This window comes from Citrus clementina, unplaced genomic scaffold, assembly GCF_000493195.1.
Source record: "Citrus clementina cultivar Clemenules unplaced genomic scaffold, Citrus_clementina_v1.0 scaffold_2, whole genome shotgun sequence".
Taxonomy (NCBI): Eukaryota; Viridiplantae; Streptophyta; class Magnoliopsida; order Sapindales; family Rutaceae; genus Citrus; species Citrus x clementina.
In genome coordinates this window covers 5,613,872-5,637,141 of record NW_006262688.1, presented here as the reverse complement: position 1 = coordinate 5,637,141, position 23,270 = coordinate 5,613,872, and the positions used below count along the sequence as shown (strand labels likewise).

The following is a 23,270-nucleotide window of genomic DNA, read 5'->3' as shown; positions in this document are numbered from 1 at the left end:
AACAAAAGTACTCAGTAATTAAGTCATTAAAATCCTAATCGAGCAAACATTAATTTTTTTCCCAAAAAAATGAAATTTTAAGTTTTGTCTTAATTTTAAGAACAGTAATCATGAGTCATTTATCGTCTAGTTTCTTAAACAAATGCTTATGAAGTGTGATGCAGGATATATCTTAATTAAGATCATAATAAGTTCAATAATATATTGTTTTAAAGTGATCTCGATTGGGAATATAAGTATACAAAACCATTATTTTTTTTTTTCAAAAATTCACCAATTAAGAGACTTCTAATTTATACAAAAGAAAAATTAAATTAAAATTGCCGTTTATTTATTTACTCTTTTTTTTTTTTTTAGCCTGCTATTCATTTTAGGATTTCGAGTAAGAGTAGTGCCATTAATTTTATCATCTCGTGTGACGGGGAAATGCTTCCTTTAGGATTTGAGAATTTTATTTTTATAATATCAAAATTGGCTTATAATTTTAAAAGTTTTCTAACTATCCCTTGCAATTTAAGGTTTTTGAAAATACCACTTATATTATGAATATTTTTCAAAGTGCTCATCTTCAATATCGTAATAATTGTGATTATGTATTGATGTAAATTTTTATTAAAGTTTCAATAGCGCAATGGCTGACCTATAACTGCATGTCATACAAACAAGAACACTTCACCATTAATCGTTAATTGAATCATTGTCTTCCAGTTAAAGTAAAAACAAATGAGATTTTGTACAATATTTTTCTCTTGATCAAACGGATTTGATACTATTACATGTTATTTCTTAAACTAATTGTATGATTAATCTTCCATAAATCCATATGTGACATATTTGTTCATTATTTATTTATTATTATTTTTTTGACATCTAAATGCACTCTCTTGTCATGTATTTGTCACTCTTATTTTACCCCTATTTTCTTGTTATATCTGGCAAACAAACACATCCATGATTTGAACTGATTTGAATTTAGGAAATAAAATAATTTTTAAACATTTAATTGTGCCAAAAAAAAAAAGAAGGGGGGGGAGGTAGGGGTGTCAAAAAAGCCCGCCCGGACCGCATGCATATAAAAACCGGATCTGGGTTTGAAATTCTCAAACCCGGACATTTCCGGGCCCGGGTCCGGGTTCAACACAAAAAACCTGGAACCCGGACCGGACCGGACCCGGTTTTTTAATAAATTTAAAAAATAAATATATTATATATATGATATGTTGGATGTTATTTAAATTTATTGTGTGATTATTGTGTTGTTGAATTTAATTTATTTATTTTATACATAGATTGAATGAGTTTAAGTTAGAAATTAGATGAATTTAGGTATTAGAAAGTAGATTGAAATAATTTTTATTTATCATTTGTGCAAATTTTGCATTGTTAATGTGTTATATATTTGTATTTGACTATTTTCTTTTTTAAAGTTTGAGATTGAATGAGTTTATTTGATTATTTTCTTTTTTAAAATTTGCATTGTTAGAGAAATGAAAAAAAAAAATTGAAGAAAAAAATTGAAAAAAAAATTAAAGTTATCACATGCGGGTTTAAAAAGCCTGGATCAAAACCCGGACCCGGAAGGTGCCGGGCTCAAGCCCGGACCGCACCCGGAAAAACCGGGTTTTAACCCGGGTCCGGGCTTGCATTTCTCTCATCCGGTCCGGTCCCGGGCAACACCAAAACCCGGACCGGACCGGACCCGAATTTTGCTAAGCCTAGGGGGAGGGGTTCTGTAAAGATGAAAACAAGGGGTTGAATAGAAATGCTCGTACTTAAAAACACAATACTTGCATTTGTAGACTAAAGCCTGATTATGAAAATGGGTTTTGTGTGGATACGAAGCACAACCAAGACGAGCAGTTAAATTATATTACTTGCACAGAACAATGTAGGTGGCATAATTTAGGTGACAGGTTTGCATAAACTAATTAAAATTAGAGTTTACATATTACAAATGAACAGAATCAAATCAACTTGAACAAGCTGCCTGCTGAGTTTTCATGAAATTTACCAGATTGTGCAGATAAAAATTACATCACATAAAGAAACAGAGAGATGTTGAGCCGCTGGTGCAGTACATTGGCATGCTGCTTCAGAATCTGGGCGGCTAAATGTGAGATCCAAAGACAGCAAAGGCCAAGCAAAAGTTGGCTGTCCTTATAGCATGCTGTCTGACCTTGCTGGCAACCTCCTGAAGAAGTTGAGAGGAACCGATGGAAGCTTGTGGCGAAACCTGGGATGCCTTAGCACGTAAATGCCTGCAAGGAGGGCAACAACTTGGAATGGAGTAACATAGAGGACTATAGCAGCAATCAAGCAGAAAGTGACAAAAAGAGTGGTTGCTCTTGGGTCTCTCCAGCTTATCAGAGACTGAAACCTTTCCCCTTGAGTTGCAAGGTCACCAATCACTGTCTGAACCCTCCCTGCTATGCTTCTCAGGCGGTCATATCTCATGCGAACAATGTCTGATCCCTTGGTAGTGGGGAATGTGTCGAATTCTTCATCTAGTTCATCAGGGTGAGCAGCTTCGGCATGCGACAATCGAGTGTCCATGTGAGGAGGGTGCCTTGGCCTCCAACGGAAGTTCCAAATGCCAATCAAGAAAAGGTAGAGAAATACGGTGGGGAGTATGAGCTCAGGATAAAGGACCAATATGATGAAAAGGATGTGAATCAAAATGGTTGTAAGAGGGTTTTTCCAATTGCAGATTTGATCGAACCATTTACCAACAGAAATCAACGAACTTAGAACACCCATTATTCTAAAGAAATTAGCCTTGCTTCTCCTCATACTCCACATATGAGAGTCTACATCAAGCATGTACTCCACAACCTCTTTCCTCAATGGTGGCTCAGCTCGGTTCAGCCTAATGGAGACAATCTGCATAGCCTGGTGCCTCAAGCTATCAAGCTGAATAACAGACAATGGATGAATGTAGTGCATTTTGGGCAGCAATGGTTGTGAGTACATATGCAGCATGTTAATCAAAGACGAGCAAGTAAACCTCACGGCCAATTGAACCTCGCCCATTTTCCTCACCCCTGAAGGATGCAAAACTAAAAGAGGATAAGAGTGTGTGTAAACCCTATCAGTTTCAAGTGTTGATAATCGAATCCTCACTTTACCAATTCTTGAATCCTTCCCACCGCCACCTTGTCCATGGATGTGGCCATTATCAAATACCCCTACAGTAATGACAGTACATGGGTCAAAAACTTCCCAAGTGTACTGCTCATTCCATCGTGGCCCGAAGCTGTCAACAATTGTCCGTGTTCGCACCCATTTCTGCCCATATTTGGCCACACAATAAGCATCTGTGGTTCCTCGTCCATCTTTTGTCTTCATTGGCGTCAGCCCATGAGCACTGAGAACGCCAAGCTCCAATATTCCAATGCTGGGTTTCCACAACTGTTTTGCAGTTGGCCTCAGATCACTGCTGTAGTGGGTCGATTCATCCAAAACATGATATCCACCATCCAGACATATCCTCAGATGAATTCTGCTGGAAAATTTAGTCTCTTTCTTTTCCCCGTCTACAATAACATGCTTCTCAAGGTTAAACCACCTAGTGTTCACAGGCTTATGGTCCAACCTCCTCTGCACTGCCTGCAATGGGATCAGACACTTACCTAACACTTCATCCTTGTTTGGTGCTACCCTATCTTCGACGGTCAGAATCAAGGGTTCCTCAAAAGGCTCGGCTGCTACAAACATCAAATCTTCATTCCACATTGGGTTTATAGTCTTACTTTGAGAAATTCTAGTTCTCGATGCCTGATTTCCGAGGATAGCCTTCACAAAAACTTCAGGAAACCTACTTTTATCACTAGGTAGCAGGTCCTGAGCTTCAATAATGTTGACCCTCACATACCAAAGCTTGGGGGATAGATATACCTTTGATCGAATATTTGCAACTCCTTCACCGCTGACTGTTGCTGCATCTGAGTGCCATGCATCAGGAAACGCCTCATCTGCTTGAGTTCCCATCCAAACAGCCAACATCAGCTCTCCAGTTTTAACCTTATCTCCCTTACGATCTTCCAATCTGTACCACTGGGGTGCCAAAGGACTGTCTGGAGGAATCCTTTTCGGCACTTCATTGAGGTCAAACATTACCCTGCCAATTAAATCATCCAAAACAACATCCTTGTCCTTCACCAACACTTCCAAAACTGAAGCCTGAATCCTATCTTTCGAGAAAGCAAAACACTGATTCCATTCAGGATTGGACTTCTTCTCAAAATGCTTCGTAGTTCCCTTATAGTTTCCGAGTTTTACTTCAACATAGGGATCACAGCTACCAGTAACATCTTTTCCAGGTAAATCCTTTGCCTTGACAACCCGGACATAAAGGTATTGCATTTGTTCGACAAGGTCATAGGTGCATGAAAGCTTATCGCCTGTGATAGACCCCGCACCAATCTTGGGGGAGGTTTCCTTCAGAGCAAAGTCTATAGCTTGTGGAGACTTCTGCATCTTCACTAATATGTAATAACAAAACCAAGGCTACCCAGAAGAATATTACAGTTACACAAGAAGAAACAAAGATTTTCTAAGTCAAGTTCAACCTCACAATGAATGTCTCCAATGATCGAAACCCCAACTCTTTTGTTGTAGCTAGTAGGCTATTGTACAAACCAGAGATCAGAAAGTTGAGGACACAAGTGTAATGAAGCTAAAAGATATGATAAGGCATAAATCAAGGAAAGAAAATCAAACATAGTTTCTGGATTCTAAATTTCAGATCTCTAGTGCATGATGAGAAAGGAAAAAGATTAAAGGACCTCGTCAACCATAATAGAGTAAACACTGGGCACTTCAGTCAATGCATTTGAGCAGAAAGCACCAAGAACCTGCAAAATCAGAACAAGAAAAACAAGAGCTACAATTAACTACAACTCATACCTGCCATTTAGGTGCAAATCAAAACTGATATAGATGAAAGAAAATGAGAGTTTGAGTGTCAAATTCGACTTCCTAAATATATACGGCCACACATGAATATATCATTACAAATTAAACTCAACTGAACCCAATATTCCTTCTTTTTTTTTTTTTTTAATCAAGCTCAGCTGAGCAGCATATCTAACCCATGTAATGTAGACTCCAAGATTTATAATTTTTCCAATTACATCATAACATTTAGTAGCCAAACAACGTAAACACCCCACAGATTTGTACCAACAGATCTAATATAAAAATAAAAATGAAAAAATCACAAAGAGTATATGTTAAAGACAAAACGGGAAGTTACCCAAGTTCAGTAAAAATGTGCTAGCTTTAACTTTCAAAGCCATCAAGAAACATATACTACAAAAGAATGCATTTTCTTGCATTACTTGAAAGAGCAAGCAAAGCTAACCAAGTTCAAACTTTCAACAACTACCAAGCTAACCCCAACAAAAGCTAGAGTCGTGAAGCAAAGAATTTTTCAAAGAGCCAGAAAAAAAAAATGTACCTTTAGCACAATGTGCGTAATGCTCAGCTAAGTTGTGAAGTTGCAGCAATGAAAAATCAAAATCCTTTTTTTAATTTTATTTTATTGGGTGTTGGGAAATGAATAATGGGCAGTGAGTTATGAAGCAGTGAAGAGACAAAGATAGCTAGTAAAGACTGAAGAGTTGAATCATGTAATAAAAAAAAAATGTGAGATCTACGGAAAGAGACTGAATCTAATCTATAAAAAGCACACAGAGAGCCTACTCAGCCACCACCAACTTTTTTTTTTTTAATTTATTTATTTTAACCTTTTGTCTGGTTCATTAGCTACGCACATTGTTTATTAATTTTTGGTTTCTTTAAGACCAATTCAAAAGAATTAAGATATGAAATACTTATGATTTTTATTTGAAATTGATTAAATAACAACGCAAAATTCTGACAATCTAACAATGCTCAAATTATGGGCATGATATTATAATTAGATCCTAAATATTCAATTTTATTGATACGTTAGTGAACAATATAATATTTATTATTGAATTTTGATAAAATTTTGAGAGAAATTTCTTGTGAATTTTGTATAATTTTTATTGATAAGAAATTTGTTTAATACAGGTTCTAAAATCACAATCTCAAGAATTTTGCAACTGCGTCTTTACTCGACATTAAGATACTGAATAGAACATAAGGGCAGATTCGATATTGTCTCTTAATATTTTATTTTGAATTTATTAATTGGCACAAGGAACAGGGGCACACGTGCGGGGAAAGTGGTCGGTTTTGGCACATGCGGGGTGGGTTTGTTGGTTTGGACTTAGGCGGGCTTGTAGTTGGAGACCGTGCCCTTCTTGCTCTTGGAGACGAGAAAAACTTTTCATTTTTATCTTCTTGGTTTTCTCCTGATATTTTAATAAGTTCGTTTTACGTACATAGGCTTTTTGGGCCTACGAGGACCTTTAAGCTTACCACTACCAATGACCCGTCAAAATATGTACTTTTTACAATATTAAATGTGATAATTACATGACAAAAAAATAAAGATCGTTGTATTGTTATGTTTTCGTGATTTATTACTTCAAATTATTGTAATGTTGTTGTTCTTTACCCTAATTAAATAATAAAAAATGTGATTTATCTTTTACTTTTAATAACGATAACATATAATATTTTTTATAAAATAAAATTCATAAGTCAAGTCATCTTCAATGAAATATATTTTAAATTACAAGATTACAAATTTAAAACTTATTAGTTAAACTCAAATTGCTTTCAGTTCATCCTTTGAACGCATTTGAAATGAAAATAAATAAATAAATAAATCTCAGAAAGCATGTTTTTTCTACTTATTCATTTATGGGGTACTGTAGAAATTATTTTAATTTTATAAATCTCAAAATTTTTAAAAAAGTTTTGGAAAGTATTTTCTCGTAGCAAGTGTCAAAATATCACCAGTAGACTCGTGTGAAAATTCCGTAGACGATAAAATCGTCAAAAACAATTAAAACAAAACATACGGTGTACGGCCTCCTCATTGTCATGCGTGGGCAGTGTGTGGTAGTCGCGTACAGCTCACCAGCACCGGTAACCGTAAGTCCCAGTTTTCAAGCAAGAAAAAGGTGATAATACTCTGTTTTATGATCTGATATTGATTCAGTAAGTCCTCATAATTTTGTGCCAAGCGTCATACTCTGACGGATAGTCAGATGGCTTTTGGGCTATTGGCTGAGCTTAAGGGATGTAATCTGTAGGGTGTGTACATGATCCTGCTTCCCACCACGTATGCTACGCACTCCCTTCAGGCAGTGCACACATTTTCAGGAGTTGTTAGATATTTGGACGATGTCTAACTCTGTGTCTGTGTGTGTTTTATTATATTTACGGGTCCAGTTACGGTGCCACAGTTGTATGGTACCACAGCTGAATTGAGTTTTTAGATTCAATTTTGAAGACAACTGTGGGTTAAATTCAATAATTGGATCCAGCTGTGGTAACATGCATCTATGATACTATAGTTTTGGCCTATATTTAGGGTGACGATCTTTGACACGTGTAAACTTGGCACGGAGAAACATGTTTAAAATTAAAGATCTTTCTAAATTTATTCATCTAATTATGACACACGTGTAAACTTGACACGTGTAAACTTAGCACGGAGAAACATGTTTAAAATTAAAGATCTTTCTAAATTTATTCATCTAATTATGACACACGATTAATTATTTGGATAATTGTAGCTTCCGTTGGGACTGATGCGCCTATTTATTATTATGATCAATATGAAAAGAAGTGTGAAATTGTAGATGATATTGATCGGATTCAAAATGAACAATTAAATTCGAAATAAGCACAAGTGTTTTTGTTCTCCTCGAACGAGCCTATACGAAACTCGACAAGGGTTCTTCATTCGTGAGATAAAAAGGTTGGTGCAAAAGCTACAGAGATAACCAAAAATGTTTGGGAAAACCATCGCCAAGACAGCTTGGCAAATCCCCAAATGGAAGAGGCAATTGATTTCATTTTGGCACCGAGTGCTTCAATTAGGTCCATTCTCAAAATTGAAGTTTCCATGATGGGGAGTGGCACGGGGACAAGAAATTGAAAATTTGAAAACAGCATGCAACTCCTTGGGTTTATATATCATTAATGTTCATTTTCTTCGTGGCCTGATGGGAAAAGTGAAATAGTTTTTGTCCAATCTTTTGCAATTGCAGTTGAGAAAATAAAGAAACAGATGTTGTGGTAGGCACAGTTGGTGTGAAACAAAGTCATCCTTTTCTCTACCCACCTTCTTCTTCCAACTTAGACCAATTTCATTTTTCTTTTTTTGAATAGAAGTATTGGTAAGACTAAAGGTAGAAATTGTTACCTACTATATTATTACCGTACGTAATTTTAAAATTATTGCCATTAAATTATTTAATAAACACTTGTTTTTATTTAATATACCTTTAACATTTACTAGCTAATGAATTATTGAACCAATAGTAATTGTGAAGTTAAAAGGCACAATACCTCAATCTCAAATATACTTCCATTCTCTTTAAATGGATTAGGATATGAATATTCTTCAATTTAAAGATATTAATTGCTAAATAAATCAACAAAAAATTAATGTACGTTATCATAGGGTTGTGATTCTGCTTTGTGTCTATAGTCATATGAGTTCGAATAATAATATATAAGAGATAACAAAATTCATTTTAATGGGTGAAATTTCTCATTATTATTCAACCCTCCAAACAAAAGAGTGTACATACAACTTGATTGATTTGACGGGGAAATGGGATTTTTGAAGCGTTATCATGCAAATGCTACTTCTTAGGATACATCAACATGCAATGTTTAATATATAAATTCATTTTGAAATGGATTTTTAGAGACAAAGTTTTGTTTCCCCTACAAAATGGACCTTTCATGAACTTGTATTAATAGGCATGTGATGTGAAGCACGTTTCTTTCTTCAACTTCTGTGAATGCCATCCCAGAACTTATTGCTCACCATGTGAAGTGGTCATGAGCAAAAGGACATTTGACAATATGCAAGCTTCGCTTCGTCATTCTCTTTGGCAGCAGCTGTCTCTCATGATTGTGACTCAACACCAAATGGGTGAGAAGCTAACTTCCCTTTGCAGAAGTTTTAGATTTTCTTCAGTCACGTCTAACTCGGAAACATTAATAATGCGCTTCAACATGATAGAAATTGACAATAAAATGATGGGATCATTTTTTTTTTTTTTTTAACTTTCCATTATATTAGGATGCAATTTTTCATTTTTTCCAAGCTGGATAGGTTTGATCAATCAATATAGACATGTTCCATGTGTGTGTGATGAACTTTCCTTCGGAGCAGGGCATGCCTCAGAACATTCTGAAAAGGAAAATGATAGCATTAAATAGCTAAGGGCCCCATTTGAAATTATAGTACTTTGTCGTCTTTATAACTGCCGGTCAAGTAACAACACCTTAATCTCGTAGTACTAGTACATCTCCTTACCTCTGTCGAATTATTGCATGACAGCACCGACAACACTGAAAATATCAATAAACTCGATTATTGTAATTGCTCAGCGTTACCTTTTTTTTTCACTTCTAGTTAATTTTTAAAATCCATTTCTTAGTTCAAGATCCTCTCAGTAAATCTGTTCAAACAAAATGGGAATGGTCTAGGTCCCCATTCAGGTAACTCAAGTGGTTGTATACTTGTATTAGTAAAAGTACTAAACATTTTAAAAGTAAGAGCAGATTTTCCGGCTGAGTTCAAATAGATTAAATAACAGTAATGCAGTCCTTTTAGGGTACATATACTCGTAAGCTCAAAAACTCGGCTCTGTCATACAAGAGCAAGCACTCGTAAAGTTGCACAGTCCTCGTGTAAGAATTTTGATGATAAATCTTTATTGAGCAAAACTTGATTGATATAATAGTAACAGCAAATCGATGGCTTCAGAGCCAATAAACCTGCTATGAGTAGGTGAGCATCTGACGGTTCTAATTCTCGTGACAGCTATAGTCTAAATGAACAACTGAACTAAGAACAATTAGAAAGCATCGAGCATCTGAATCATATTTCCGAGCTCAAACAATGATGTAGCCAAGCCTAGGACATAAATCCTCAAGGACCCCAACCTAGAACTTTTTCACGTGAACTAGGGCTCCTTGTTTTGATCCAGATTCAAGCATTGCCTCTAGAAGAGCAACGTCCCTAGCACCTTCCAGAAAAGAACTGCGTGGCTCAGGTACATGGTTGATTCCCTTCTGCAACAAAGCAGAAGAAAGAATTAAAAAAAAAAATCATAATATCAAGAGGTAGCCATAGCACCCACGAGAAACTTAATTTTATTCAGCTAGAAAAGACAATAAAAATAGGGAATAAACTACCAAGAAGCCTGCTAGGACGGCAATACAGGTAGAAAATGAAAGTGACGGAAGGCTTAAAAAGGCTTTTAAGCTAAATTAATTAGGAATATTTCAAGATGCTGCAGGGAAAGTTAGTATCAAGCAGAAAAGCTAGGTTTGATGATTAGAATTCAGATTAGATACATTAATGAGAAGTTGGCCAAAAAGGCATGGCAGTCTGGTTTGTGGAATTCTACTGTAAACACCATGCACTGAATGGAAAATCCTAGGCTGAAGAAACTAAGTTATTATGGTCCGACTAAATTATGGAAGTCACCTATATTACCTTAGCCTCTGAAATGTCATGAATAAAAGCTTTTAATTCTTCAGTCACTCCACTGAATGGGTAGAACATGCTTTTACTCTGCCCATCAGCACCATATTGTGTTACCTGTTGTACATTCCCAAATTGATGTAGCAAAGAATTTAGTCTCAAGGTAAAAAGAAAATAAACAGTTGAGGAGTCTTAAAGGTAACTAAATCTCACAAGTACTACAACAAAAGTTAAATTTCAGTATACCAGGTAACCATGGCGTCCATCTTGGTTTCCACGCTCAACTTGTAGTGTTCCCTTCATGCCAACAACTCGCCAGAATATCTGCAGTAACAAAGGATATGAGTAAAGAATAATAAATGGACGTGCATAGAGTTCAAAGTAAATTATAACTTTACCACATGCCTTGGGTGATCTACTGGAAACAACCATCACGAAAACTCCAGAGCATCCGTTCTCCAGTTGACTGAGACCAGGAAATGTGATATTCTAATCTTTAGAATTCCAAATATATGGTTAAAACTTTCTCAAACAATCAACATAATTCAGAAGACAACTTACAAATTAGAGGATATGTTGTCAGGGGGAGGTAAAGTTTTATCTATATGAGAGGTAATGGCTGACACGGAAACAACCTCACACCCTGTGATCTTTTTACAAAGACAAGCAAATCATATTCAGCACCAAACTTCAGTAACAAAGTCTTCCAGAAGAAACCTATTTATTTAAATATGAGCCTCATAATGCTCTGAATAATGTAGCTCAAGCCAAATGCTTCAAATCATTTTGAAATATTCTGTCTTTGACTCAAACGATACATATCTATCACAATTCGTTCCTCAAATAAAAGTTTGGAATATAGGAAACTTTCAGGATGCACAACAGTTGTTTATGGACATTTAAGAACTTCATGTTGTTAATAGAAAACACATTTCAAAAAGTTGATGTTATTTAAGGATGAAATGAGAATTTCATTAATGCAAGCTCATCATAGCATTTTTCTCTTACTTCTATTTAAAAATCTAATAGTTCTTTTAATTCTGTTGGGTATTAATCTTTTACGAAATGGGAAGAGGGAAGGAGATAAGGTTGGTTTCAAAATTGACAAAGTGGAAAACAGAACGTAGGATTCTTTACATTGAACACTGTAGGCACCGCATATTATTGACCCATCTTAATTCTATTTTTGCATCATAATATATTGATTGTCTTTCTTACCTTATAACTAACAATTAATTGATCTCATAAACAAACTTGAGTTTTCTAGTTCGCATAGGGATAAGATACTCAAATAAGAGGATGTCAGAAGAAAGGATTCAAGAAACCAGAAAAAGATAAGGCAGTTTCATAAGTGTAGAATTTCACTTCTTGCTACAGAAAGATGGCCCAACCAAAGCGGTGTTCTGAGAAGTGATTAGATCTGATTCCAGCTTTCGGCAATTTTGCATGGAATGGTTGTTATAAGAAGAGAAAATAAATTGAAGAAAATACAAAGGCATGATATTACCTATAAACCAAACCACAATTTGTTACCATTGAGTGTCAGAGAATATGAGATTACCATCCTCAATCCAGCAATGAAATGGACCCCCATATCTAGAATGAAACCTCCCTGTCAGAGAGGAGAGTACAATTGTCAACATGTGGCACGAAAGTATTAATTCAAGTACACTAAGAATGTAAGAGAACCTATTTCACAAACAATTAGACATTCGACAGGGATTAAACTTATAACCAATAGAGTTTCAAATTCCATCCCAAACAAAAATTTCTTTCATTCCCCCTAATCCTCGACATAGTTTCTACCCCTAACCTAGCCGATAAGCCATCAAATCAGTATCAGAACAGTTAAGCCCTCAATCATAGTATCAACTAATTCATGAATATTGAACTAAAAATAGGTCGCATGAAAAATTACTAAACACATGTTTTTTTGGCACATGGTAGTGTACCTATATAAGATATTTGAACGCTGAAATTTACTATGAAATACATACAGTAAAATTTCGCCTCCAAGAGCTGGAGAAGTAAGGATTTGAACTGTTCATTGATCCTTCCACAATAACTTGGACACTCATCATGTCGCCAATTTCAGCTATTAGTTTCTTGCACTGCAAAAGCAATACTAAGCCCTTGCGAGTCATAGATGGAATAAACCACATATGGCATAAACAAATACCTCCACAAACGCAGGTTCAAAACGATAATTTTCTGCCACAGCCCAAATTGGTTGACCAGGGGGATCCGGACAAATAGAATTGTATCTTGACAAGGCATTTTCTATCTCACTAATATCTGCATTATCAAACAACATTTAGTGGCTAAAAAATTAAAATTTCATCAACAGTAACTTTTTATCTTACAATCAAGGTATAGTTTGGGAGCAACAACAGGTGCAATATTCATAAGCAATGTATCAAGAGCACACATTGCAGATATCATGCTGCAGACAGTTATGACATAAATACAGGGAGACAAAATGGCTGGTTAGCAATAAAATATCATATGCTTGTCAAAAATAAAATTTCAAGAAAGTACTAACGTGAGATTGAAACCTCCAGTAGATTTAAGGACTGAAATTCTGTTCATATCACTCTGAAATGATATCATGAGCTTAAATGAGAATCCAGATTACGAAGATTGAGATCAGACAGAAAATCGGATTCTATCAGAATCTTTCTACCTAAAGCCAACTAGGTAAGCAATTAGCATGACCGAGTATATCTACAATAAGGCAGTAAAGTCACATCCAATTGGAGAATTTAAACAAAAAATATGACTCCATTTCTATACATCACCTAGTTCTCTGTACTCTTTCTATTGGGGAATCAGATAACAACTTTTCTATAGCAATGCTAGCGCATTAAATTCGTATTAAAAGAGACCAACAAATTTTGCATAAATATAATTCTGTAGTATCTTGTGGGCAATAGTATTGAAGGAAAAACATTTTCTTTCAAGGCAATTTGATTGTCATCCAAATTACATTGGAAGCAGTGGAGTCTTCTTTAGTTAAAGAAGAAGGTATATCACATTTTCTGGTTTTTAAGTTCCTAGTAATAATGCTCTCCGTAGAACTTGAGATACACCAATTGTTTTTGAAGATTACATCGTGATCTGAGTACATCTATTTTGCAATGGTGAATTGAAAATATGAATAGAGCTCACTAAGGGAGAGTCAGTAATTTTTACTGAATAGATTTAATGGAAACCATGTGATCAGACTTCCTCCATGTCAATGGTCCCAAAATTTAAATTTGTCAAAGAATCACTTTTCAGGTTAAACTAGAAACTATAATTAACACATCAAACTTTAAAAGAGACAACAATCATGCTTATTTCTATAAAGAGAAGATAAAATAACCAACTAACAATGCCAATTAACTGAAAACACATTCAACTTACTAGCTGCAGCAGGCTTTTCTTCAGATTCCCCAAGTCAGCCAAGCAAAAAGTAAGGCACGAACAAACAAAAGAGAAATTTCAGTACATTCCACAATGACAATTACAAAACACCAAAACCGACAATATTTTTTTGGTTTAATTTTATTATAACATCTGAAATTCAATTATCGAAAATGAATTACCTTGAATGACCTGCTTGCCAGCCTTTAGAAGCTTTAGTGATGTATCAACCTGATAAAAAATCAGTTCATTTGTAGTTGTAAGTTAAAAAAATAAAACAAAACTAATAACTACAAGCGAATTTCTTTTAGAGATAGAAATTAAAACCTGAGCTTGTCCAGCAAGCACAACGGCGACACCAAGGATTGAATCCTCTTTAATAATCTGTTCAAGTCCGTTATCTCCCCAAACACACTCCACGTCGGCAAAATGCTTACGTGCAACCTCCGCCGCACTTTTCGCCGATTCCTAATTAAAAATAAATAAATAAATAAATCAAATAACGAAACGTATAGCATAAAAAATGAACTAAAAGTGAGAGGAATTGAAGAATGATTTACCTCAGAACGACTCCAAATGAATTTAAGGGAAACGAGATCAGATATCTCTGCGAGTCTTGGAATGTACTGCGTTTTGACGAAGATTCCAGCTCCGAGAATCGCGATTCGCGGTGCCATTCTTTGTAATTGTATTTGTGCAGTTCGTACAATTCAATGCAATGCCTGCAATTTCTGTAATTCAAAACTAGGAGATTTGAAATCTTTTGGATTCGCTTTTCAGAATTTCCTATTCTGAAGGAATTTTAGAAAAGAAAGATGTGTGGAGAATCTGAGAGAGGGTGACACCTGAGCTCTCGGGGAAGAGTGACTGAACCTTATTTTTTTTTTTTCGATTACAGAGTGACTGAACTTATTTAATGATATAATCACTTATTTTATCCGCAGATCAATTGTGTCGAATTAATTCTGATTCGAAATCGGTAGGACTGGTGGAAAATTATCCCAATAAATATTTAAAGTAGTTATATTTTTAAATTTTGAATTAAGTGTCTGTTTGGTATGACTTATTTAAGAGTTATAAGTGCTTATTTAATTATATAATCACTTTTTTTAAAATTTTATAGTATTTGGTTATTTTTTTAGTAGAGTTTTTTTATCTTAAATAAGCTAATTTACCTCTATTAGCAAAAGCTCAAAATTTAAACTTTTGGGAGTAGAGATTATAAAACATTTTTAAAAATATATAATATAAAAAATATCACACAGTTTAATGGTTCAAAAGTGTGATTTTTATTGACAACCAAACACCTAATGACTTTTTGTTCAAAAACTCTATTAGTATAAACTCTACTGCTATAAGCTCTACTGTTATAAGCTCTATTTAATAAGCTGTACCAAACAGAGCCAAAGTATTTTAGATTTAATCACTTATTTAATCATTAAATTCATATAATTATTTTTCTAGTAGAATTTTAAAGTTTAAATAATATATTTTATCTTTAGAATAAAAGTTTAAATTTTATATTTTTGAGAGGAGATTAAGAAATTTTTTTAAATATTTAAAATATCTTTTATTTATTTTATTATTTTATTTTTTATAATATAATTTTAAAAATTTTATTTCTTAAAATAATTTCATAAATTTTTTATTAATAATTAAACAATAAAAATTTTAAATAAAAATTTTATTCATAAAAACTCTATTAATAAGAACTCTATTTAAATAAGACTTACATGAAAAGTTATAAAAAAATATGGCTGCGAAACAAGTTATTTTATTTGAAACACCAAGGAACCTTCGGAGAAATTTACACGTGTCCCCCTTGAAATTTCGTAAATACGACGTCGTTTAAATGGGAGTCAGTAATTTGGACAGCTAACAGCTAAAAGTGATGTCAGATCTCAACAGCATTCTAATGTAATTGTAATTTGGAAAAACATCGCTGAAAAGTAATCATAGAATCGCCTCAATGACATTAATATCTTGATGCCGCAATTGGAATTACATTTAGCTCTCAAACGTATCGTTTTCTAAATTTTAATACATGGGAACCAAATAATAACATGAACTATATAACAAATACTTGTTCAAAAATATCGGAAATCTAATTGTTAAAAAAAATAAAAAGCAAAATTTGACATGTTCCTACTGTATGAATCTGAAGACAAAGTTGGAACTGTGCAAGTCAGTGAAGTTATATCCATCTTCAAGTGCTTGTATGTATATAGCTTCCCTTGGTTCCTCGTTCACCCCGCTTTGTGTCGCATACTCCAATGCCATCTCGTAGTCCACCTGCAAATTTACCGAGAGTTCAACAATCAGATACACTAATGCTTAAGAACACATAGTGAGACAACGCCATCTCATAGGCTCATCAAGGTTTCTCGGTTATGTATAGAACTAGAGTCGTGACTTAGACTCACCTTTTCAACATATTGAGCAAGCATTTCTTTCAGAGTCTCTTTTGTGATTGACCGAGACTGGACTTTCCTAAGAACATCTTCTTCTTCTTCCTCGTATCTCCTCTTCTTTGAGGCATGGAATTTTGAAATTTCTTTCAAAACGTCATATACAGCGTATGTAGCATCAGGTACGTACCTGCCGTTCAATAGGGATTTTATTAGAATGTACCAATGACAACAATAACTGAACATAGAAAGAACTGAGTGGTTGGTTTACCTGCTCAAATTTCGCTTTCTCTCCTGCTGCTCACGATCCTGAATTTTTCGCACTATTTTTGATTTTAGCTGGATGCAGCACTGTTGAATAGCAGACTGGAGAAATGATGTTGTTAGCTTACTTGTTAAATTTGTAACAAAGAATTTGAGTACAAGAGGACAATGCCTCACCTTGACTGCTGAAGCAATCTCTTTGGTATCATCTCCAATGTACTCCTTTCCAGTTCCTTTGAATGGGATTTTGGTACTAACAATACTCACGAAGACACCAATTTTATCCTGTGTTTGATTGATCTTGTAACTACTCCAACTGAAAAAAAAAAAATAATCTCTTTATAAAATTCAAATTAAAATTTTGTAGCTTTCCTTAGGGCCAGAATTATGAGCCCAATGTGCTCTCTCTAAGACAGAAGAGAAAATGTTACTTCTCCTGAATCTTACTTGATTCTCTTCATGGCAGTTCTGGTGACAACATCTCCACCTTGCTCAAAAAGAAGTGGGATCCTGTTTGCAAATCGGAAAATATTTAAGCCCTGCAATTTATAAAACCATATGACAGATGTTAATCACTGGAAAATGACTGTGAAATGGAGAATCATATCCAACTAATAGTCAACGCAACCCAACTTGCTTAAAAATAGATTGGTAATTTGACCTTATTCTTTTATTTAATGAATAGCAATGGCAGTGTTACCAGTTAAATGAATCGTTGTCAATACAGAGGTACTTACTTGCTTAACATCTTTTCCACCCACACTGACACCAGCTTCCACAATGAATGGATGCCCCTCGAAAACTTGAGCACTGCATTTATTTTAAAAGAAATAATAAAGACTTTAGGAACCAACTTTTATGCATAGAAGAAAGTATAATCTAGAATTTTTAACACCGATTATCTTACTTTAAATACCAATCATTATCTTACAAAAATATATAACAAGCAGATTTAACAAAAACCGGATTTAATACACAACCTGCCTGAATAGGTTGCTACCATGTCTGGATGAAGTTCCTTTATAATACCTAGACGAAGATTGTATTCCCCTGCAGGACTAAGACACTGAAAACAGTTTTAATGATGTACCAAACCATGAGATATGATATATTTTATTCTGGGATGTACACTTCAGAAAAAACTAACTTAAACAGTAAAAACTGTTGACAACCAAATAACAATAAGAAAATTTAGGAATAAGTAGCTTACACCACCACTAGGGTCATCAAATTTAGCTTGACGAAACAACTGATGGATACGAACTATTTGCTGAGAAGTTAAAGACTTGACAGCCATTTTTGGGCTAAACTCAGGACCCATTTCACCTAAGAGAGAATTATCAAATTAGGAATCAAGTTGACCATCCAGAGACTGTCATAGCAATTATAGGGAGTATATTTATTACAGCTTTTCAAGAACTGGCTGGAAAGGAAAAATCTGTAATTCAGCACAATCTCAAGAGTCATACAATTTCAAGAAAATGTATTTAGCATGTTGATGTGGATACCCCAACCAATACAGCAAAAGTTGTGAGGTAAAACGACCATGATAATCATGTCAATTTATTTGCCATTTTGAGTTTGAATTCAAATTATGCACTATAGAAATGGCGACTTCCTTAGCAATAAATAAGTATGTGAAGTAAAACTCACTTAACATAAAATAATTATCAGAGATTAGATGCATACTGCAATTTAAAATATAAATGCATGCTCCACTTTACATCCCACCCACTAACGTAATAAAGTAACATTTCTATCCACTTCAGTGAAATTGAATGGCCCCATTAAATTATCACAGCATTGTAACAGAAAAAATTGCTCACACATTCTCACCAATTAACCGTTCAGCAAGGGACTTTCCTATATTTACAAATTCATGCTGCAGAAACTGCAAGAGAGTCCCTTTTGAAGTTTCTGCAATAAGGCCTTTGATTAAAAGTAAATCTACAGAAGAGGGGTGGTGCTTTGTCTCAACAGGAACTGGAGGCATTACATCTGTTCTCCGTGAAAATCTTATAGTGACGTTTTTTCTGCACAGAAATGAAATGAAAAGCATAAGGAAATAAATATCAGAACAAGCGTGTGTCTATTTGGGGGGAGGGGGAAGGGGGGAGGGGAAGAGAGAGAGAGAGAGAGCACATACTCGGCCACTTCAGATACAAATTTAAATAGAAATTGGGCATAAGGAGTGATAACAGCCATTTGTCGCATGTAATGCAATATCTTAGACTGCACATGCAGACAAAAGAGAATTTAGCTCAACAAAACACCACCAACAAGCTACAATGAACCTTACAATCAACTGCTAGAGCCAATCATATAGACTTACACGGTAAGTTGTCCAATTTCCTTCAATGACCACTTGGATTTCAGCTCCATGCCACCTATCCTTGTTCTCCCGTTTTTCATGTAAATGAACATGAGGAATGTTTCTGAAAATATGCAACTCAGCAACTTTACAATAATCTCCAAAGCCATCATTTAGTGCTCACTTTATCTAAGAGTGTGAGTAAACAGAATTTTCGGGTTTATGGGTTAATCTTAAACATTCAATGGCTTGTTCCTTTTAAGCAAGTAATACCTATGAATATCTATATCTAGCTTGCAAAACGAAATGAAATTATGGCTTCTCATTGACGATGAGATCTCTATTGGCAGACCTGTGCTCATCTTGGACCAAATTAGTGCCTGCAAAATAAAAACGGATAAATTACCAAGTTTTCTTTATCCCAACTATAAAGTAAAAGCATGGGAACTGGAATATAATTTAAGCCTGAAGTGAGACTTTTTTGTGTTTTTTCTTTTTCTTTCTTTTTTTTTTTTAAGCAAATGACTGGCAAATAGATTCCCTTCCCACAAATGTGAGTGGGGTTTCGAACCCAAGGTTTCACTTAGCTAAAGTAGTCAGCACTCATAAAGAAGGGAAACTTAATTTCTGCAGCACTAACAACTGAAGAACTTTCAGTGAAAATATTTTTAGTTGCATTTTATAGCAATACAGAGGAAATATTACTTCCACCTAATTAAAAGTTATGTACAGATGGTGCCATGTTTTCGAAGGTTACATTGTTCAGATCTTGGGTGCTTATGCAAGATACTACATTGCGTTTTAAATTCGACAAGACAACTGAATGCACTCCGCTAATCCATCCAAGCACAAAAGACAATTGAATTTAGTATTAAAAGGAAATCACATACTGTATAATCATTTTTGTTGTGTATGAGTTATAGATTCTGTTAGAAAGATGTAAATTCATGGCTGTTGGGAATATTACCATCTTTGCACCAAGACCAAACTTCCCTCTTGTCTGCTTCAATCCATATTTAGTCCCAGACAAAACTGCATCAAATTAAACTAATATGAAGCTCAAAAAAATGAAGTGAATTTTTAGTTCTTGATATTCACATGTTACTGGAAACAATCTGCAAGCATATATTCACTATGAAACGGAGTCTTGAGTTGGCAAGCAACTACCATACCTCGACCAAACATATTTGGGATGTCATCATGCGGCATACCTTTCCCGTTATCCTACAGTAAAAATCAATTTCAATAATGAGAATCATATGTATAAAATAAGAAATGGAATCCTTTGAGACAAGGGACTGATCAAACAAGAAAAAGTTAAACACATATCAAAACAATAAACTAAACCAGAAGAATCCTACTGTGGAAAGTGAAATCACACCTTGCACGTGACCCTGTAAAATGAAGCCTCACCTCGACCCTTTGCACCCTTTGTAGCTGATGGTTCTTTAACTTTCTTCCCAAGGGCAGCATTCTTAGCTTGTAGTTCCTGAGCACGAGCTTCCTTTGCTAGCCGTCTCTACATGTCACAAAACAACATCATAATGAAATGAAGTTTTAAGCATAAACCAAAATTCTTTGTCTTGTTTCTCGATTACTGTGCAATGAACAGATTCAGTCACATGCAGTGCAATCAAAAGCATCCAATTAACTACAAATAGAAACTGAAGAAACTTTACAAATGTAACAACATCAAACTCCTAACCTCAAAACCAAGTTTGAAATGTTCTTTTCAAGAATAATGCTGACGAGATTAAAAACAAAAAGAAACATGGCTAGAAGTACAAATACCTCCCGAGCCTTTTCTGTCTCATAATCATCATACAGTTTAGTGTCAACACGTTCCCGATCAACAAGACCAATCATGGAATTGAACTTGCTTTTACCTATCTCTTCACTGCAAAATTCAATTCAATTAATTATAATACCAAAAAATCAAAACGATAAATGTTGCATACAAACTGAAACTTACATTGTAATTTCAACAACAGGAAGCTCAGATATGGACTCAGCTGAATCGAGAGAATTCTCAACAAGCTCTCTCACAGTAGTGTAAAGAGATTTTCCAGGCTGAAATCAACCAATGGACAAAATCATGCCAACAAATTATTACGCATTTGTAAAATTAACTCTTGAAACTATCTCTATTCCTTCAAATTAAACACCAAGTAATTTCACATTATTCAACAAAAATAACAACAAAAAAATAAAAATAAAAATAATAATTCAAGCTCACTCACATTATCGAATCCAGCAATGTTTTTGTTCTCAGCAAAGAACTCAGCTGGAGATTCTGCACGATTTAAAATTTAAAAATAATAATAATCTTACTCTTAGCAAAATCAACTACACGATAAATGAAAACACAAAGAGAAAGAGAGAGAAATTCAATAACTTTGCTTGAGAGCGCTTTCGTTTGGTGTTTTAGGAGATTTCGATTTGCGTTTCTTCGGGTCACCGTCATTCCCCATTTCTACAATTAACAGATTTTTGTTTTTCTGTTTTTGATTTGCTTGATTTTCACGAATCGAAGCTTGGGATCAAGCAGCTAGCTAGGGCTTTAGCCATTGTACTGAGAGTGGGGAAGTTTGACAATTAATAAAATAATTCGGTGCGGGCGTCTGTATCGGTGATGGTTGCTCGTCTCCGTAGATCTTGGCAAACTTTTGTCCTGTTTTCTCATCATCTAAAGGGCAGGATTTTCTGTTTCGATGAAATGGACGGCTTCGATTAGAGTTGTATGCGTGTGTCGCGTGTGATGTGATGTCAACGAATATTCCTTAGCTCTGAAAGTATTCCAATTTTCCCGCCAAGGTTTGGGCTTAGGACTGACCCACTGAGGACAAGGAGGCCCAGCTCGCCGCTCATAAAACGGTTGGCCGGCCCATTTTTGTTAACATATATCCACTCATCTAGGATTATGCTAGCTACGGCCTAAGGGTTTGTTTGTCACAAAATGTCTATTGTTGATAAAAAATTATTCGTTGTACTTTTTATGTTTCGATATAAGACACAAGTTTGTAAATGTAAAGCAAATTTTCTAGATATACAATAAAAAAATCTGTGGCGGTTATAACATATAAAAAATGAAACTATAGATTCCTAGTGACTATAAATTTTTTAGATCTATAACCATTTAATTTGTGACTTTTAGATACATGCGGGAAATTAAACTATCTAACAATTTTCATAAAATGAAAACTAACCATATGACAGAATTTCTTACCATAATAGCCACTTACAACCATTTTGGACTAAATTACCCTTAAAATAACTTGGTTGGTTGCTGGCAATGGGAGATAGCAGCTGTGTTGGTTGCGGACACGTTAGAAGTCATCAGCCGCATTGAAAATCATCACTCGTTTTGGTTATAGGTGATGGAGACGATCGTCCACGAGGGATGGCAAATGATGGAGCCCAATGCCCACGTGAAGGGAGCTCAACGGCCCCAATTGGCATACTTTGATTTATTTTCTTGCACACTTGACAATAAAATTGAAATAATCTTCTAGGAGACATGTTAATAAACAGCTAATGTGTTTTATATGACATAATCTAATCTTAACAAAAATAAGTTGAAGGCTCGAAGGAAGCAAGCTTGCCGTCGATGGAAGCCACTATTGTCGAAGGAAGTCATTGTCAAAGCTAACAAAACCGTGAAAAGATATGAGGTGGTTTGGGCAATGTTGTGCTTGTGGTTTTAGATTTTTTTTTTTTTTGTTTTAAGGATAATTTAGTCTAAATTGAGTATATGTGGCTATTATGGTAAGAAATTTTGTTATATGATTAGTTTTGATAATGATTTTATGAAAATGGCTAGATAGGTAAATTTTTCAATATATATATATACGGATTAATTGAGTAATTGTCTCAAACTCAAATTTGTGATTGTCATATATATATATATAAGACATAGATCTTTTGGGTAATTTTTAAAAATATAGTGATTAATTGAGTAATTGACTCAAATTATAGGGACTAAAAATGTATTTACCAAATATCTAAACTAATTTACCAAAACTTTATTACACACAAGTCTGACAAATCATCATTCATTGTAATAAATAGTTAAACAAATCTGTATAATTTAATTGATTGAGTGGATCAAAATCAAATCACACAAATCGGTGAAAATAGACTTTAATTATTATAAATTTGATAAGAATTTAGTGTTGAGCTGAGTTTTTGTCAATGACTGTTAGATAAGAGAAATGAAAAAAACAAAAATAAATAATAAATAATATCTTTAATTCAATACTTAAGAAAAACT

At 34.6% G+C, this 23,270-nt stretch overlaps 3 protein-coding genes across 3 annotated transcripts; all 3 read right to left on the bottom strand.

Moving 5' to 3' along the window:
• Positions 1-1,835: 1,835 nt before the first annotated feature.
• On the bottom strand, positions 1,836-5,723 carry LOC18052057 (FT-interacting protein 1). Its single transcript, XM_006445912.2, has 2 exons — positions 5,459-5,723; positions 1,836-4,853 (listed from the first exon to the last, which is right to left on the bottom strand). Exon 2 carries the CDS (start codon positions 4,474-4,476, stop codon positions 2,158-2,160), a length of 2,319 nt encoding a protein of 772 aa, XP_006445975.1. The 5' UTR covers positions 4,477-4,853; positions 5,459-5,723; the 3' UTR covers positions 1,836-2,157.
• A 3,971-nt stretch (positions 5,724-9,694) lies between these two features.
• LOC18052056 lies at positions 9,695-14,901 on the bottom strand. The gene is made up of 12 exons (XM_006445911.2): positions 14,578-14,901; positions 14,345-14,485; positions 14,200-14,248; positions 14,018-14,035; positions 12,792-12,907; positions 12,610-12,723; positions 12,174-12,224; positions 11,174-11,262; positions 11,018-11,078; positions 10,859-10,936; positions 10,625-10,729; positions 9,695-10,197 (listed from the first exon to the last, which is right to left on the bottom strand). Exons 1-12 carry the CDS (start codon positions 14,692-14,694, stop codon positions 10,069-10,071), a joined length of 1,068 nt encoding a protein of 355 aa, XP_006445974.1. The 5' UTR covers positions 14,695-14,901; the 3' UTR covers positions 9,695-10,068.
• Positions 14,902-15,984: 1,083 nt separating this feature from the next.
• On the bottom strand, positions 15,985-21,628 carry LOC18052055 (DNA topoisomerase 6 subunit B). The gene is made up of 19 exons (XM_006445908.2): positions 21,396-21,628; positions 21,241-21,293; positions 20,973-21,070; positions 20,792-20,897; positions 20,382-20,519; positions 20,173-20,224; positions 19,968-20,032; positions 19,274-19,380; positions 19,022-19,124; positions 18,836-18,921; positions 18,526-18,722; positions 17,900-18,015; positions 17,670-17,755; positions 17,427-17,499; positions 17,137-17,228; positions 16,867-17,005; positions 16,697-16,791; positions 16,441-16,615; positions 15,985-16,309 (listed from the first exon to the last, which is right to left on the bottom strand). The coding sequence occupies exons 1-19, from the start codon at positions 21,469-21,471 to the stop codon at positions 16,163-16,165; spliced, it is 2,004 nt and encodes a 667-aa protein (XP_006445971.1). The 5' UTR covers positions 21,472-21,628; the 3' UTR covers positions 15,985-16,162.
• Between the last annotated feature and the right edge of the window lie 1,642 nt (positions 21,629-23,270).

Coding starts and splice junctions, on each gene's coding strand:
- LOC18052057 (XM_006445912.2), bottom strand. CDS start 4,476: ATGCAGAAGTCTCCACAAGCTATAGACTTTGCTCTGAAGGAAACCTCC.
- LOC18052056 (XM_006445911.2), bottom strand. CDS start 14,694: ATGGCACCGCGAATCGCGATTCTCGGAGCTGGAATCTTCGTCAAAACG. Junction 11,263..12,173: donor TCATTGCTGGATTGAGGATG/GTAATCTCATAT, acceptor CTTTGTAAAAAG/ATCACAGGGTGTGAGGTTGT. Junction 10,198..10,624: donor ATGACATTTCAGAGGCTAAG/GTAATATAGGTG, acceptor GCTTTGTTGCAG/AAGGGAATCAACCATGTACC.
- LOC18052055 (XM_006445908.2), bottom strand. CDS start 21,471: ATGGGGAATGACGGTGACCCGAAGAAACGCAAATCGAAATCTCCTAAA. Junction 19,381..19,967: donor TTGGTCTTGGTGCAAAGATG/GTAATATTCCCA, acceptor TTTATTTTGCAG/GCACTAATTTGGTCCAAGAT. Junction 17,500..17,669: donor GTAGCAACCTATTCAGGCAG/GTTGTGTATTAA, acceptor AAATAAATGCAG/TGCTCAAGTTTTCGAGGGGC.